The following is a 15,505-nucleotide window of genomic DNA, read 5'->3' on the forward strand; positions in this document are numbered from 1 at the left end:
CAGATTTCCTCGAGGCTTGCGTTGTCCTATTTGCAGTTGGCTAAAAAAAAAAAAAAAAAAATCAGAATCAGAATCAGCTTTATAAGTGTGCGCAAACACACGAGGAATTTGTTGTGGTTTTTAAGAAGCTCATACATGCATACATACATACATATCTGACATGAGAACAGAAACAATAATAATAATAATAATAATAATGTGTAAGAATCTGGAACAGAAGATTTATGTACAGATTTGTGCCTCATTTACTCTCTATATACAGCTGTTTAGAATATGTACTAGGGAGAGAGTCAATAATTAAAGATGGGGAATGAATTAAGCCCCTTTCACACAGAGATTCCGGAAAATACACGCGTAATGATTCCGGCAATTGTTCCCGGATCGTTAGATTTGCTGCATTCACACTGCCACTCTGCCAGTGATTTCCCGGAATCTGTGCGTGCGTTCACACACGACCCGTAAAGGTGAATGACACGTGACGTCATCATGTGACATATAATGTACGAGTCGAAAACGCTAGACAGCCAACAGGAAGAACGAGAAGAAGCAAAGCGGAAGTGTTTGTACTGTAATCGTAAGGGATGGCATTCAATTGTTCTTCAAGCTGTTGTCGACCACAAGTTCTGGTAAGAATGTAGTCCCTAAGCTACGGTGGTCTTTACAGAAATATGTTTTCACATGTACAAATATTAACTCAATGTCTCTTGAACTAGCTTCACAGATGTGTATGTGGGCTGGCCCGGCCGCACACATGATGCTCGTGTGTTATCCAACTCTCCCATTTTCCAAATGGCAGAAGAACAGGGTGGCTACCTGTTTCCTCTTGAGGTAAGCACTGTTTGATTATTTAAAAAAAACAAAAAAAAAAAATAACATGGAAGTGTATGCAACCACACTGGATGTTCTCACAAAGCATTTTATAATATTGCATTTTATTTTTTAAACAGAACTCCAGGATTGTGAATGGAGTTGAGGTTCCTGTCCATTTAATTGGTGATGCTGCATACCCTCTCAAGAAGTGGCTTATGAAGGGTTTCACAAACCACCATGCGCTGACCCCTCAACAGCGACTCTACAACTACAGACAGAGCTCAGCACGGATGGTTGTCGAGAACGCATTCGAGCGACTTAAAGGTCGTTGGTGGTGCTTGCTGAAGCGAAATGATGTCAATGATGTCTGATGTTGTTGCTGCTTGTTGTGTTCTGCACAATATTTGTGAGATGCATGAAGAAATGTTTCTACCTGACTGGAACGTCGCAGATGTCTTGCAGGACCCTGCGCAAGATGTGCTCCAGGGAGTGGGAGGGCGTAATGCTCAAGTAATTCGGGAGGCTATGATGACTATCCTCTAACTTGTTTTACCCCGTTACATGCACAGACATTTGTACAAAACACTGGCAAATTGCACATGAAGGGAAAAAAACACGTCGTTGTTTGTAAATTGCTGTAATAATTGAGTGCAAATACACAATATGAGACAAGAACAATGCAGAAAATTAAGGAAAAGGTGAGTTGAAGTAGGTATATGCACATAATTTAAAAAGGCACCAAAATTGTGCTGACCTACAGGCAAAAAATATTTAAGTTACACCACAGCACGTACACAAATTTAACAATAAAACAAGATTAAACACCATACCAAGTGTGTCTAAGTGCCATTATGTGTTAAAGCACTTACATTATTTCTAAGCTGAACATTTAAAATGTAGGTTTTAATGACACATTCTTCAGGAATTGCTATAAAATAACAATTAACTGATAACAGAATATAACACTACTCAAGCTGTAGAAATGAGGATGACGACAACGGGGTAAGCACGCCATTTTCTGTGTTGTCAGATGCGCTTTGTTCATGAAAACGGACATGGCGAGCGGGCACATAATAGGGTGTGGGTGCTGGTGCTGGCATATGGCGTAGAATTTCGCTCAGAAAATGGTTTTGGGGTCTCCTATAGCTCACGCAGCATCGCCATCTGCTTTGCCAGCTCTTCCTCTCTTGCTTGACTCGCCTCCCTCAGTCGCTTCTCATACTCCCTCTGTTCTTCCAAACGAACACGTTCCCTCTCCTCAAAGTCCCTGTCCAGTTCAAAAAAAGAGTTCCTTGACCTCTTTAACAATAAAGTCACTCCTGGACTGGCGTTTTCTGGCCTTCTTTGCAGGAGGTGGTTGAGGGGAATCTGAAAAGACAAAGCACAATGTGGTGTAATAAACTGAGTTAAACGTGATACATGGCAGTCAAGGTACAAAGTAAAGGCAACAGGCAGTTTAAACACCTAAACTTGGCTTAATGCATGAACACAATGATATTGGGGGACCCAAACATAGTACAGAAAGCTTTTTACAATGTTTCCAGCAAGGAACACAATAGCTTAAGGTTATGTAACTCACCTGAATTGCTTTCTCTGTACATGTCCTCGATGGTCTTCGGGCTGGAAGAAACTGTGGACACCACGGTACAAGTATGCAGACAACTACACGGTACAACTACAGCAGAATTAGCCTGTTCTTCTGACGACTCGTGTTCCTCGCTCCTACACGGAGACAAGTCCATACTGCCCAGTAACGCTACTAGGTTAGCCGAGTGGCTTGTTCCCCATATATTATAGCATAAATCGTAGAAAGGCCAGTCTAATCTTCCGCTGCTGCTCTTTCCGTTGTGATCCAGCACTTGGTGGAATTTCTTGCGCAAAGACTTCAGCTTGCTTATTATCTGCAATTTTCCTCTCGAGAAACCACGCTGTTCCATTTTGTTTTTTATTCGCTCGTACTCTACAGTATCACGTACCGTTCCACTCAGCTGGTGAATGATCTTGGCTTCAGTATAGGGATACTGAGGAGCTCCGTGGTCTCTGCTGCAGTTCAGTTTGCGCACATTTTTGTTTATTTTAGTTTTTTTAGGCGAACACCGCTCTCCGAGTTTAAAACACCGTTAGAAGGTCAAGTAAAGATGGAACAGATGAGTTTTTAGTCGTTTCTTGAAGATGGGTAAGGATTCGGCTGCTCGGATTGCGTTGGGCAGGTCATTCCACCAGATGGGAACAGTTAATGAAAAAGTCTGTGAAAGTGTTTTTGTGTGTCTTTGGGATGGTACAATAATGCGTTGTTCACTTGAAGAACGCAAGCTTCTAGAGGGCATATAAGTCTGAAGTAATGAATTTAGGTAAAGGGGTGCAGAGCCATACAGCAAGACGACTCAGAACTGTGTTTTTAAATTGTTCTAACACCATAAAATGAGTCAAATATTCAAATGTATTAATATCTAGTGCTGTACACCAACGATTAAAGTTTCACCTCAAATCTCTGACAAATTCTAAATGTGTTTGTACTTCCTCTTTTTTCTGCAAACGAAAACGCTGTCTGTATGCTTCCGGTACGCATTTAAAATGACAGATTTAACTTTATCATAATCCCTACTGTCATCAACTGACATTGAAGAGAAAACTACTTGTGCTTTTCCAGTTAAAATACATTGTAGCAAAGCAACACAATTATTGTTTGACCAGTCCCTCATTTCTGCCATGCGTTCAAAGTAAAGAAAATATTAGGGTCTTCATTAAACTTTGGAACAAGTTTTAAATTTGAAGTGAGTGAAAAAAACATACCTTGTTCCTCACCAGAATTAAACAGCCTACCCTCTTTCACAAGCTTCAATTTAGGGCTGTCGCGATTCGTCAATTTTAATCGACTAGTCGATTTTTAAAATTCATCGACTTCATTTTGCTGGCGTAGACTAACCGGCAAAATACCGGAAGTGGTGCATTTCACAGACGACAATCCATAAAACACATTATTAGACTATTTTCCAAGGCTGCATGATATTAAACCCATTTAAAAATCATAATTAAGCATAATTGTGAATTCACAAATGCTATGATTTAATTAAATAATTATATGCGATGCAGTTCTAAAACAGTATATGTGCTTTAATTATTTACATGCGAGTAAGTTAAAGGGTAACTAAACCCTAAAACAACTTTTTTGAGTTAAAGGGTAACTAAACCCCTGGTCAGAGCCTAACTCCACCCACTGGCAATATTTGAAAAATGCTGGAAAAGTGGGCAGAGCCCAGCGGAGACAGGGGGGAGGTGCGTGAGCTCGTGCAGGGGCGTGGTTAGTAAGTGCCATCATATGTCACAGGGGTATGCAACGTCCAATAGGAAAATTCAACTGCAGTAGCCACTGTTCAACCTGAAGAGGGCAGCACTCAGACGTTTTTACACCATATATTGTAGAATTAAAACACTTTATAACCAAATGTCAAAACATTTACTCGAATCAATGCACAGCACTAATAAAGACAGTCTTACAGATCATTCACTCAAAAAAGTTGTTTTAGGGTTTAGTTACCCTTTAATGATCTGTAAGACTGTCTCTGCTGGGCTCTGCCCACTTTTCCAGCATTTTTCAAATATTGCCAGTGGGTGGAATCTGTTTTGCCGTTTTCCTCGCAGTTACATACTGGGGAGAGCATGTTAATTAGGGGAATAGGACTGATTGTTCTGTCTGTACCTCTTCATAAGGTAAGGCTTCAAGGTGATTCAAGGTGAAGTTGTAATGGGTGTACGACAAGTCTTGCCAATTGAGGGAGTTCATATTATTCTAGGAAATGGACTTGTAGGTGAGCGTGTATGGGCTAACAGTTCAGTGTTCCCTATAGTTACTGCTAATAATAAAAACGAAATGGAACCCAGGCACGATGCAGACTCGTGCAATGAAGCAGCAAGTGGATGAATTGATTAATCAAAAGGAAATTCAGTTTAAAAAAGCGTGCACTTTGTTTGTTCCTGATTTGTCTGCGTTGTCTTTTCCAGTATCAGAAGAGGAACTCGGAAAAGAACGAGACGATTCCTCTTTGGATGTGCTTTTCCAGTGTGCTGTCACTCCAGCAGAGAGGGGTAATCTTAAGCCTGGCTCACACTGTGCGATTTTGGCCACGATTTGGTCGTCTGAGACAAATTTTGAAAATCCTAAAATCCTAAAAGATTCCTATAATTATAGGCTAAAATCGGTTGTCTAGATCGCTGGTTTGACATGTTCACCGACAGCCGATTAATGGCCGTTGCGATCAATTTTTTCCTCCGATTAAATTCTGGCAGTGTAAGAAGATTTCAGACACTTTCCTGCAGTGTGACATCTCCTACGATGACCGTCAAACCAAGAACCAATAGGAGCACTGAACTTGATGACGCAATTAGCGCGACAACTTCAAACTTCAACTTCGTTATTTGTAAAAACAATATATGTACAAAGTAAAGTTTACTTAAAGTTTATTTATTAAGGGGCAGGATGTTTAAACTCGAATAACAAAATTATCTCAAGTTCGCTCTGTAGAACTGGAAGTCCATAAAGTCCTCTTTTGCCCAGCCATGACTTGCTCCACACACGTCGTCTTTTTCGTTTTTGTTTTTAACATCAAGGCATGTAATTAATAAAACTAACGCTACACGTTGCTGTTGTTTGCTAGCTACCATTATAGCGAGAGAACGCGGGTCACGTATTGATGACATAAAACTCCGGACAAGTCTTCTTGAGTACGTCCGTTTTTGTCGCGTCTTGACTGTCGTACAGTCTGACATTAAGACAACTGAGATCCTACAGTCTGACATGGGGATAATGTTCGTACAGTGTGACAAGCAACAATCGCAAAAGACTATTTAAAAAATCGCACAGTGTGAGCCCGGCTTTACTCGTGGGTATGTTGTTAGTGATGAGTGTTGTTGAGGAAATGGATTCCTCACAAGGGTGATTTTGTCAGGGATCCTGTTTTCCAGGTGGTGGTTCCTGTTAAGTTTTGTGTGCACAATGATTGAAATTGCACATGAAAAACCTATGATTGCTTGTTGCGATAATACTTTTGGCCGCGTCTAAAATGAGACATTTCTAGTTAGCCTATATCAAGAAATGTATAACCTGCCAGCTAACCAGTAAGCCAAATCAAATGTTGAAACCTGCACCTTTGAAACCAATTCAAGCTGCTGGTGAGCCTTTTGAACATCTCCTTGTTGATTGTGTCGGACCACTTCCTCGTTCCAAATCAGGAAGTAATTATTTGTTTACAGTGATGTGCTTTACAGTGGGCTGTTCTTCAGCAGTTTGATGAGGGGGGAACATCCCGTCAGTTTCATTTCGAGGAAGTTTAATTCTTATCAGTGTCACTACTCAATAATTGAGAAAGAAGCAAGCTCTTATTTGGACATTGCAGCATTTCTCTGTTTATCTTAATTCTAGTGCACCAATTGTTATACAGGGTGGGCCATTTATATGGATACACCGTAATAACATGGGAATGGTTGGTGATATTAAAGTCCTGTTTGTGGCACATTAGTATATGTGAGGGGGCAAACTCCTCAAGATGGGTGGTGACCATGGTGGCCATTTAGAAGTCGGCCATCTTGGATACAACTTTTGTTTTTTCAATAGGAAGAGGGCCATGTGACACATCAAAATTATTGGTAATGTCACAAGAAAAACAATGGTGTGCTTGGTTTCAACGTAACTTTATTCGTTCATGAGTTATTTACAAGTTTCTGACCACTTATAAAATGTGTTCAATGTGCTGCCCATTGTGTTGGATTGTCAATGCAACCCTCTTCTCCCACTCTTCTAAGGGGGTCAGATCGGGAGACCTTGGGGGCCATTCAACTGGCCCACGACGACCAATCCACTTTCCAGGAAACTGTTCATCTAGGAATGCTTGGACCTGGCACCCATAATGTGGTGGTGCACCATCAATGGAAACCTCAAGGTCACTGGATATTTGAAATTGCTACATGATGATGTGTTTCCCTCTTTATGCACTGAAGCTGGCACGTTCCCTGAGTTTTTCCAGCAAGATGGTGCACCACCACATTATGGGTGCCAGGTCCGAGCATTCCTAGATGAACAGTTTACTGGAAAGTGGATTGGTCGTCGTGGGCCAGTTGAATGGCCCCCAAGGTCTCCCGATCTGACCCCCTTAGACTTTTATCTTTGGGGCCATCTGAAGGCAATTGTCTATGGTGTGAAGATACGAGATGTGCAGCACCTGAAACCATGGATACTGGATGCCTGTGCTGGCATTTCTCCTGCGGTGTTGCTATCAGTGTGTGAAGAGTGGGAGAAGAGGGTTGCATTGACAATCCAACACAATGGGCAGCACATTGAACACGTTTTATAAGTGGTCAGAAACTTGTAAATAACTCATGAACGAATAAAGTTACGTTGAAACCAAGCACACCATTGTTTTTCTTGTGACATTACCAATAAGTTTGATGTGTCACATGGCCCTCTTCCTATTGAAAAAACAAAAGCTGTATCAAAGATGGCCGACTTCTAAATGGCCACCATGGTCACCACCCATCTTGAGGAGTTTGCCCCCTCACATATACTAATGTGCCACAAACAGGACATTAATATCACCAACCATTCCCATGCTATTACGGTGTATCCATATAAATGGCCCACCCTGTACATACAGATCACAATCCTTTGACTTTTTTAAATTCGCTACAGTGTCCGAATCAGAGGCTGATCCGTGGTCCCTGTTCTTGCAATCTTTCTGCTTGGATATTCGTCATGTTCGAGGATTGGAAAATGTGGTAGAAAATTCCAAATATACCATAATGTATTGAATATTTCTGGTGTCCTAACCCTTTTGTTGCTTCCCTTTGAGCCAGGGGTTGTAACACTATTTATTACTACTGTCTCATTTCAATTTTAGTTTGGCTCTAGTTTTGTATTTATTACAGTTTATATGAAACTTTTCATGTAGCATGGATTAATATTCATACACAGAGTAAATACTTTTCACTGAACATGTTAAAAATAAGTTTGAAAAATTTGTCAGGAGCGTGGTGGTGGTGACGTTGAAGGCGAGCGACCATGGTGCTGTCGTTTGTTTATAGCCTAAGTTTAGCTTTTTAGTTCTGGCGCTTAGGCTTCAAAATTCGTCAAAGTTATATTATTTTGTGAAGATTATCTTGATGGACAAAACGTGTAAGTTTCATGAACTCTGATTGAACACAGAGTTTATTTTTTGGTGAACTGTTACTGCAAAACTCTACACACAAATCCCTACATTTCTCAGTGCTTACACCATGTGGCCATTTAGAAAGCACTAGCATTCAATATTGTTCACTCAAGTCTGCACAGTTTGAGCTCAATTAGCACACAATTACCCAAGTGGAAACACAAGGATTCAAAATTTATCACACACCAATCATCACCTTCGATGGATAAAGGACCAAAGTCAGTTAACAGTTTTTCTCAGTGGCTTTGGTGCATTTCTCAGATCAGAAATGAAATTCTCAAAACTACTTGTTCAACCTCCACATCTAGTCACTTTTGCACATCCTAAAATTTTTCTCATTGTTTTGAACAAGTTGTGATTGCTTTGGTACAGTCATGCAACTGATTATCTACATTTGTCTGTGGTTTCCTACATTATTGTTACATGTCTGTGTTTTATCCTGTGACCTAGTTTTGCCAATTCTGTTTAATTAGATATTGAGTTCACCTGTCGAGTCCTCGTTATCTGCACTATATTAGTTCCTGTCTTTTGAGTTTGTTGGTTATTGTTGATGTCTACATGTTGGTGCAGCCTGCTTTTAAGATGTCCTTGTATCCTCTCCTTGGACTATTATTAAATGTGTGAATTTAGATGTTGTGCTTTGTTGTGAGCCTTCCTCTGCACAACACGTAACAGAATAACCGACCCAAAACAGAAGTATAGCGGCGTTTTGTTTCCTGTTTTTTCCAGTTCCTGCTGTCCTCGTCATCCTGCTGAAGCAGGGGGATCGCTCCGATTTTGTGTTCCTGGCCAATGTAACGTACTACTGCCTCTGCACGTTCTACAAAGCTGGACTTAACAACACCACACGTGAGCAGTTGTCCGGAGATGGTCCTCGAGAAAGCCTCGCCGCATTCATCGAGTGGGTGCTGGTGTCCTGCAAATCGAAACACACGTGGACATCGCTGATAATGACACCAGCCCCACTCGGGGCCCAGTCAACTACCACCCCGCAGCGAGCTGTGGTATAGTATTTTATTAGTATAGTATTTTTCATTATTCATTTCTTATGTTACCACAAATACACAAAAATACAAAATAACATCCATGAAGAAAAAATTCTTGGTGGACATCCTGTTTGCTCTTGTTGGTTAGGCCAAAGATTTTCATCAACATCACATCTGATGTTTTCCATTGCCATGCACTGGGGAAAAAAATCTTGAATGCAGCACCCATCCCCTACGATGATCAGCTGTGATGTCCTCACATGCAGCATTCATGGCATCCACAGACATCTGATCTTATGATCATATACTTTCCACCTCAATGCTGAAAAAAACCTTCTATTGGATTTAGGAACGGAGAGTATGGTGGAAAGAACTCCACTGTTATCCTTTCATGTGCAGCCAACCACTCCCCAACAATGTTGGTTCGGTGGAAGCTGACATTATCCCAGACAAGAACATAATTGGGCAAATCTGGTCTAACTAAACCTTTTTTTTTTTTTTTTCTGGAATCAGGTCTCTGTAAAGTGTTTAGGAAGGCCAGGAGAAGTTGGGTATTATAGGGCCCAATGTGTGGAATATGTGTGCTCACACCATTCTCTGAAATGGCAGCACACATTGTAATATTGGCCCCACGTTGGCCTGGTGTGTCAGTCGTGGCTCGTGTCCAATGAGATTGCGACCACGTCTCCGGCCTTTGGACAGATTGAACCTGGCCTCGTCCACAAAAACAAGAATGTGGGTTGTTTCATGTTCTTCTAACTCCATGATTCTCTACGAAGAAACGCAGAAACAAAAAGTTAACTTTTTTTATTCTAGAGTTCCGTAAAGGTTTTCTCTTATGGGTTTCTAAAACTTCAAGTAATACAGGCATCTTAGAAGTACAGTAGAACTAAGTGCACACCTTCACTCTTTCACTATTCCTCTCAAATGGCACCTTGTAAAGTTGTTTCATAATCATTTGATGTCTTTTCAAAACTCTGTCTATGGTGGAAATGCTGACAGAATTTATATTTGCGAAGACATTGTCATTTATGATTGCACTTTGGATCTCTCTTAGCCTGATGGAATTGTTAGCTATGACCATGTTGCAAATTTCTTGTTCTTGCTGATGGTTAAATACTGCTGCTCTGCCACCAGCGCGAGGTTGTTGTGCGGTTCAATAGAATGTACAAATAGACTTGCAATTACCTTTACAATATTGTTGTTTATAAAAATGCTTTACATACTGTAAGACAAAAATAAATGCATATTTACCTGTTTTCCCTACGAAAGGTTTGCACAATTGATGACACTGTGGACCTGTTTACATTACGCTGTACTCTTCGACCAGCCTCTTCCATTGTAAAACCACGATTTATGACATGATCCACAAGTGTGGCTCTGATTTCATCAGAGACTCTGACTCTTCTATTTCCATGTCTTCCTCTAACACCACCACCACGTATTCTTACACGTCTTCCAATTGCTCTTCCACGAGCATGTTGCTGCAGTTCAGGGTTGTGGAAGTCCTCCATTCTCAAAAAATGGTAGTGATTTGTGCTGTGGGCAATCTACATATATATGCTCCCAAACTTGATTGGTTGAATGGTTGATTCAAATTGTATTGCAATTTGGGGTCATTTGCCAATTTAGCAGACATTACAATGTCAATGGCAGATATTTATGGAATATACATGCGTGTATACCAATTTTTCATAATTGAATGGACTGTTTTGAATGTGATGGCTAAAGCCGGGCTCACACTGTGCGAATTTTTTTTTTTTTTTTTAATAGTCTTTTGCGATTGTTGCTTGTCACACTGTACGAACATGATCCCCATGTCAGATTGTAGGATCTCAGTTGTCTTAATGTCAGACTGTACGACAGTCAAGACGCGACAAAAACGGACGTAGGCTACTTTATTTTTTTTTTTATTTTTTTAACAAAAACGGACATACTCAAGAAGACTTGTCCGGAGTTTTACGTCATCAATACGTGACCCGCGTTCTCTCGCTATAATGGTAGCTAGCAAACAACAGCAACGTGTAGCGTTAGTTTGATTAATTACATGCCTTGATTGTAAAAAAAAAAAAAAAAAAACCGAAAAAGACGACGTGTGTGGAGCAAGTCATGGCTGGGCAAAAGAGGACTTTATGGACTTCCAGTTCTACAGAGCGAACTTGAGGTAGTTTTGTTTATTCGAGTTTAAACATCCTGCCCCTTAATAAATAAACTTTAAGTAGACTTTACCTTGTATATTTACCTTATATTGTTTTTACAAATAATGAATGGTTTGAAGTTGTCGCGCTAATTGCGTCATCAAGTTCAGTGCTCCTATTGGTTCTTGGTTTGACGGTCGTCGTAGGAGATGTCACACTGCAGGAAAGTGTCTGAAATCTTCTGACACTGCCAGAATTTAATCGGAGGAAAAAATTTATCGCAACGGCCATTAATCGGCTGTCGGTGAACATGTCAAACCAGCGATCTAGACAACCGATTTTAGCCTAGGATTATAGGAATCTTTTAGGATTTTAGGATTTTCAAAATTTGTCTCAGACGATCAAATCGTGGCCAAAATTGCACAGTGTGAGCCGGGCTTTACACGAGAAGTTGTGGAGAGTTTGACAGTTTAAGTGAGAATCGACCCATCAGTTTTGATCAACAAGCCATATGCAATTAGTTGTGCAAACTGCAGACAATTGTACTTACTGTTTGCACACGTGCCAAAGCATTTGCAATTTGCTCAAATCGGTAAGAAATTCAAATCTGATGTGAACAAGAAGCTAATTGTTCAGAGATCTGAACATATTGTTTCGAAAAAAAAATTCATTCGAGAATTGAGCCAAAGCAATTGAGAAAACTGTAATAGGAGGTCATGCTGTGAGGTATCGATCTTCCGTTGGTCTCCCAGTGTCACGTGATGCGAATTCGCAGGCCAGAGTTCACCAAGCTTGAACTTTGCTATGCAGCGAAATGCGAAAACTTTTCACACGGGCTTGCGTTTCCGGTCTGACGCATTCGTATGAATAGAAGTCAATGGAACGAAAAGTGCAGTGTGACCGCCCCTTGAGACAACTTAATATTTTAATAAAATCCGCAAATTAGTTTAATTCGAAGATCCGGCATCTTTCAAATCATCTCCGATATATTAAGCGAGGTACAAAGAACCAGCCCCAGACGTCGATAACAACCCAAGTAATCCATACATACAAAGAAAACAAAACAAATAAGTTTAGAAATTACATTGTGTAATAAAATGGAATGACACAGGGAAAAAGTATTGAACACATGAAGAAAGGGAGGTGCAAAAAGGCATGGAAATCCAAGACGCCACCTGAAATCTGTCAATAATTAGAAAGCAATCCTGCCCGGGCCATTGCACCGAAAGGGTGCCATTTGCTTCCAAAACTCTTCAGAATTTTTTATCTTTTTTAAAGACTGAATCTAGTAATACACATTTAACTATTCAAAATCTGTATTTGTCCATCTCAGGTAATTTTATTACATTTTTTACACCATTTTTAAGTGGAAGATGGATGCATTTTTCTCAGTCCTGTTACCAAAATGCTAATGTCTTTTTATGTTTAAAATTATTTCAACAAATTCCTTCATTTTCCCCCTCACACAGGTGTTTATTTTAAAGAAATTGTTGGTTTCATGATCAAAAAATATTTTTATCATTAAAAATCACTATTTATCTACACAAGATGTATTTTTCTAAAGTACGCAAAGCTGTTTTTTCATTTTAAAGGCGACTCAAACCTTATCAATTTTCTATGATGCAATTTATTAAACAATGGATTAATTTATGGACCAAACTTAATTTAAAAAATTGTGGTTTAACTTTATTTTTTAAAGAAACTATGTAGTAACAGAAATGAAATTGGTAACAGGAAGGAGTATCCATTATATTAGTATACAGGTTTGACTACACGTGAGGTATTAATGCCCGCACCGATATAGTGAAAGTGTTGAACATTGACTAGTGAGCTGACCTCACTGCTAAAAAAGGCCAAATCATGTTTCCATTTAAATCTAGTGGTCTGGAGAGGTTTTTGGTACGGTTATGTTTAGTGGTAGCGGACGGGTTAGAACAAGGGTCTCAAACTCAAATTGGCTGGGGGCCATTGCTTTGACTGACATCTCATAGGGGGGCCGTTTTAACATTGAAGCACAAGTTCTGGAAATTTACTTTAATTGCTGAGATGTTAGCTCACATTTCTTTTAAATTACATTACTAACATATTTTTTTCATGCTTAACAAAAATATAAACAACAGTGTCTGTGCATTGTTATATAATTTTATTTTAAATTAAGTAATTTATCAAAACTGTGCTGAACCTTACACTGAACAACTGCGATCTCTGAATACATTTGCAAACTATTCTATTTCTTGCCAGACACTTGGCAGCGCTTCTGCTCACACAACTGAGCCACGTTTGCCCTGATGGAGTTCACAGTTGAAACCCTGAGTACAGCTTCAAGATGAGCATCACTAAGCCTGGACCTGAACTTGCATTTATTGAAGTTCATAGTTGAGAAAAGTTTCTCACACAGGTATGTGCTTCCAAAAAGGCACATTAACCGACTGAACACTTTGGAAAGCTCTGGGAAGCATGGAGGTAATTCTCTCAGAAACTGTGCAGTCTTATCTGCATTTCCTTGTGCCTCTCTGAATTTAGTTTTTAGCTCATTGTTGCACTGCAAGTCAATAAGTTCCATTTGCAACAAATTTGGGACACTCTCCACATCAGCTGAGAAGGGGTCTGCAAACAGCTGGAAAGTGTCACAGTGTGCCTTGAAGTCACCAAAACGCTGATCAAATTCCTGAAGTAGGTTTTCAACAGCAGAGGCATATTCATCACCATTGAATGCTATGCCCTCCTCCACAAGAGATCTGCATGTTGTGAAATGACTGATTTTTTGCAGAAAGCTGAGTTTTCCACAATCTCAATTTTGTGGAGAAGGCTTTCACACTTTCATACGCTGCTGTAATGAGATGACCAGGGCCCTGGAGCTTCAGGTTAAGGATGTTCAGCTCTTGTGTAATGTCCACTAGGAATGCAAGGTCCATGACCCATTTAGGATCATCAAATTCAGGAACATCCATTCTGCCATCTTCCATAAATCTCTTCACCTCTGTCCTTAACTCAAAAAATCTCTTCAAGACATTTCCCCTGCTGAGCCAGCGCACCTCAGTAAAGTACATCACCATATGTTGCCTCAATTTCTTCTAAAAAGGCTCAAACTGGCGGTGCTGTAAACTTCTTGACCTGATGTAATTGATGCATCTTAGGACAACAGACATGACGTGTTCATATTTTAAGCATTTGCTGCACAGTGCCTGCTGGTGTATAATGCAGTGCAGAACAACTGCTGGATCTGCATTTTCCTCTTCCAACTTTCTTTGTTCCAGCACTACCAGTCCATTTTTTTTACCTGTCATAGATGGGTTGCCATCGGTGGTAATGCCTACTAGTCTGCTCCACGGCAAACCAGCACGTTCAATCGCGTCGCACAGCTGCTGAAATATATCTTTGGCCGTTGTACGGCCGTGAATTGGACACAAACTCAGCAATTCTTCCGTCACCTCAAACTGGTCATTAATACCTCTGATGAAAATAGCTAGCTGAGCAGTGTCAGTTTTGTCTGTACTTTTGTCAAGCGCCACAGAGTATGCAGTGAAAACTCTAGCTTTCCCGCGTAGCTGATCATAGATGTCACTAGATAACTCTGTAATCCGCTCTGCCACTGTATTGGCCGATAGAGAGAGATTGTTGAACATGTTCTTCTTTTCTGGACATAGAATATCAGCGACCTTTAACATGCAGTCCTTCATAAACTGCCCTTCAGTGAATGGCTTTCCTGCTTTAGCGATCATTTCACTCACTACATAACTCGCTTCAACGGCAGCATCAGCATCCTTTTTGGCTCTGTGGAAAAGGCTTTGCTGGGACTTTAGCTCTCTCTGCAACTGTGTGGCTCGTTTTTTTTTTTTTTTTTTTTCTCTCGTCTTCCTGGTAATTCTCATTGGTCTCCGTGTTTAGTCAAGTAATGACGCTTGAGATTGTATTCCTTCAGAACGGCAACTTTTTCTTTGCATATCAGACAGGTGGCGTTTCCATTAAACTCCACAAAAAAATACTGCAGTGTCCATCTTTCTTGAAACAGTCTGTGTTCATCATCCACCTTCCTTTTCGGTTTGGAATTATACATTTTTGTTCACAGCCAAACAAAAAATAAACTGCTAAAGCCCAGAAATCAGCTAACGTCAGCAAGTCTGCCGGCATGTGCGGGTTTTTTACGCTATCACCATTTAAATTTTTTTTTTTATTTAACCGTGTTTTAGTTTCTAGTAGCCTACATATTGAATGGGTAGTTTAAATTGCTATAGAACAACTACTACTACTACTACTAATAATAATAATAATAATAATAATAATAATAATAATAATAATAATAATTTTAAAAATAATAATATTTTTGCGGGCCGGATTGCGTTATATTTTTGATGTCAGTTGCGGGCCAGAG

The 15,505-nt window shown here is 40.1% G+C and overlaps 1 protein-coding gene across 1 annotated transcript; it reads left to right on the forward strand.

The window, feature by feature from the left end:
• Positions 1 to 498: 498 nt before the first annotated feature.
• LOC306879227 (putative nuclease HARBI1) lies at positions 499 to 1,638 on the forward strand (the record flags this gene model as incomplete). Its single annotated transcript, XM_079432013.1, has 3 exons — positions 499 to 626; positions 714 to 828; positions 948 to 1,638. 3 exons carry the CDS (start codon positions 499 to 501, stop codon positions 1,179 to 1,181), a joined length of 477 nt encoding a protein of 158 aa, XP_079288139.1. The 3' UTR covers positions 1,182 to 1,638.
• Positions 1,639 to 15,505: the final 13,867 nt, after the last annotated feature.

The sequence above is a fragment of the Barbus barbus genome (genome assembly GCF_936440315.1).
Source record: "Barbus barbus genome assembly, chromosome: 13".
NCBI classification, from domain to species: domain Eukaryota; kingdom Metazoa; phylum Chordata; class Actinopteri; order Cypriniformes; family Cyprinidae; genus Barbus; species Barbus barbus.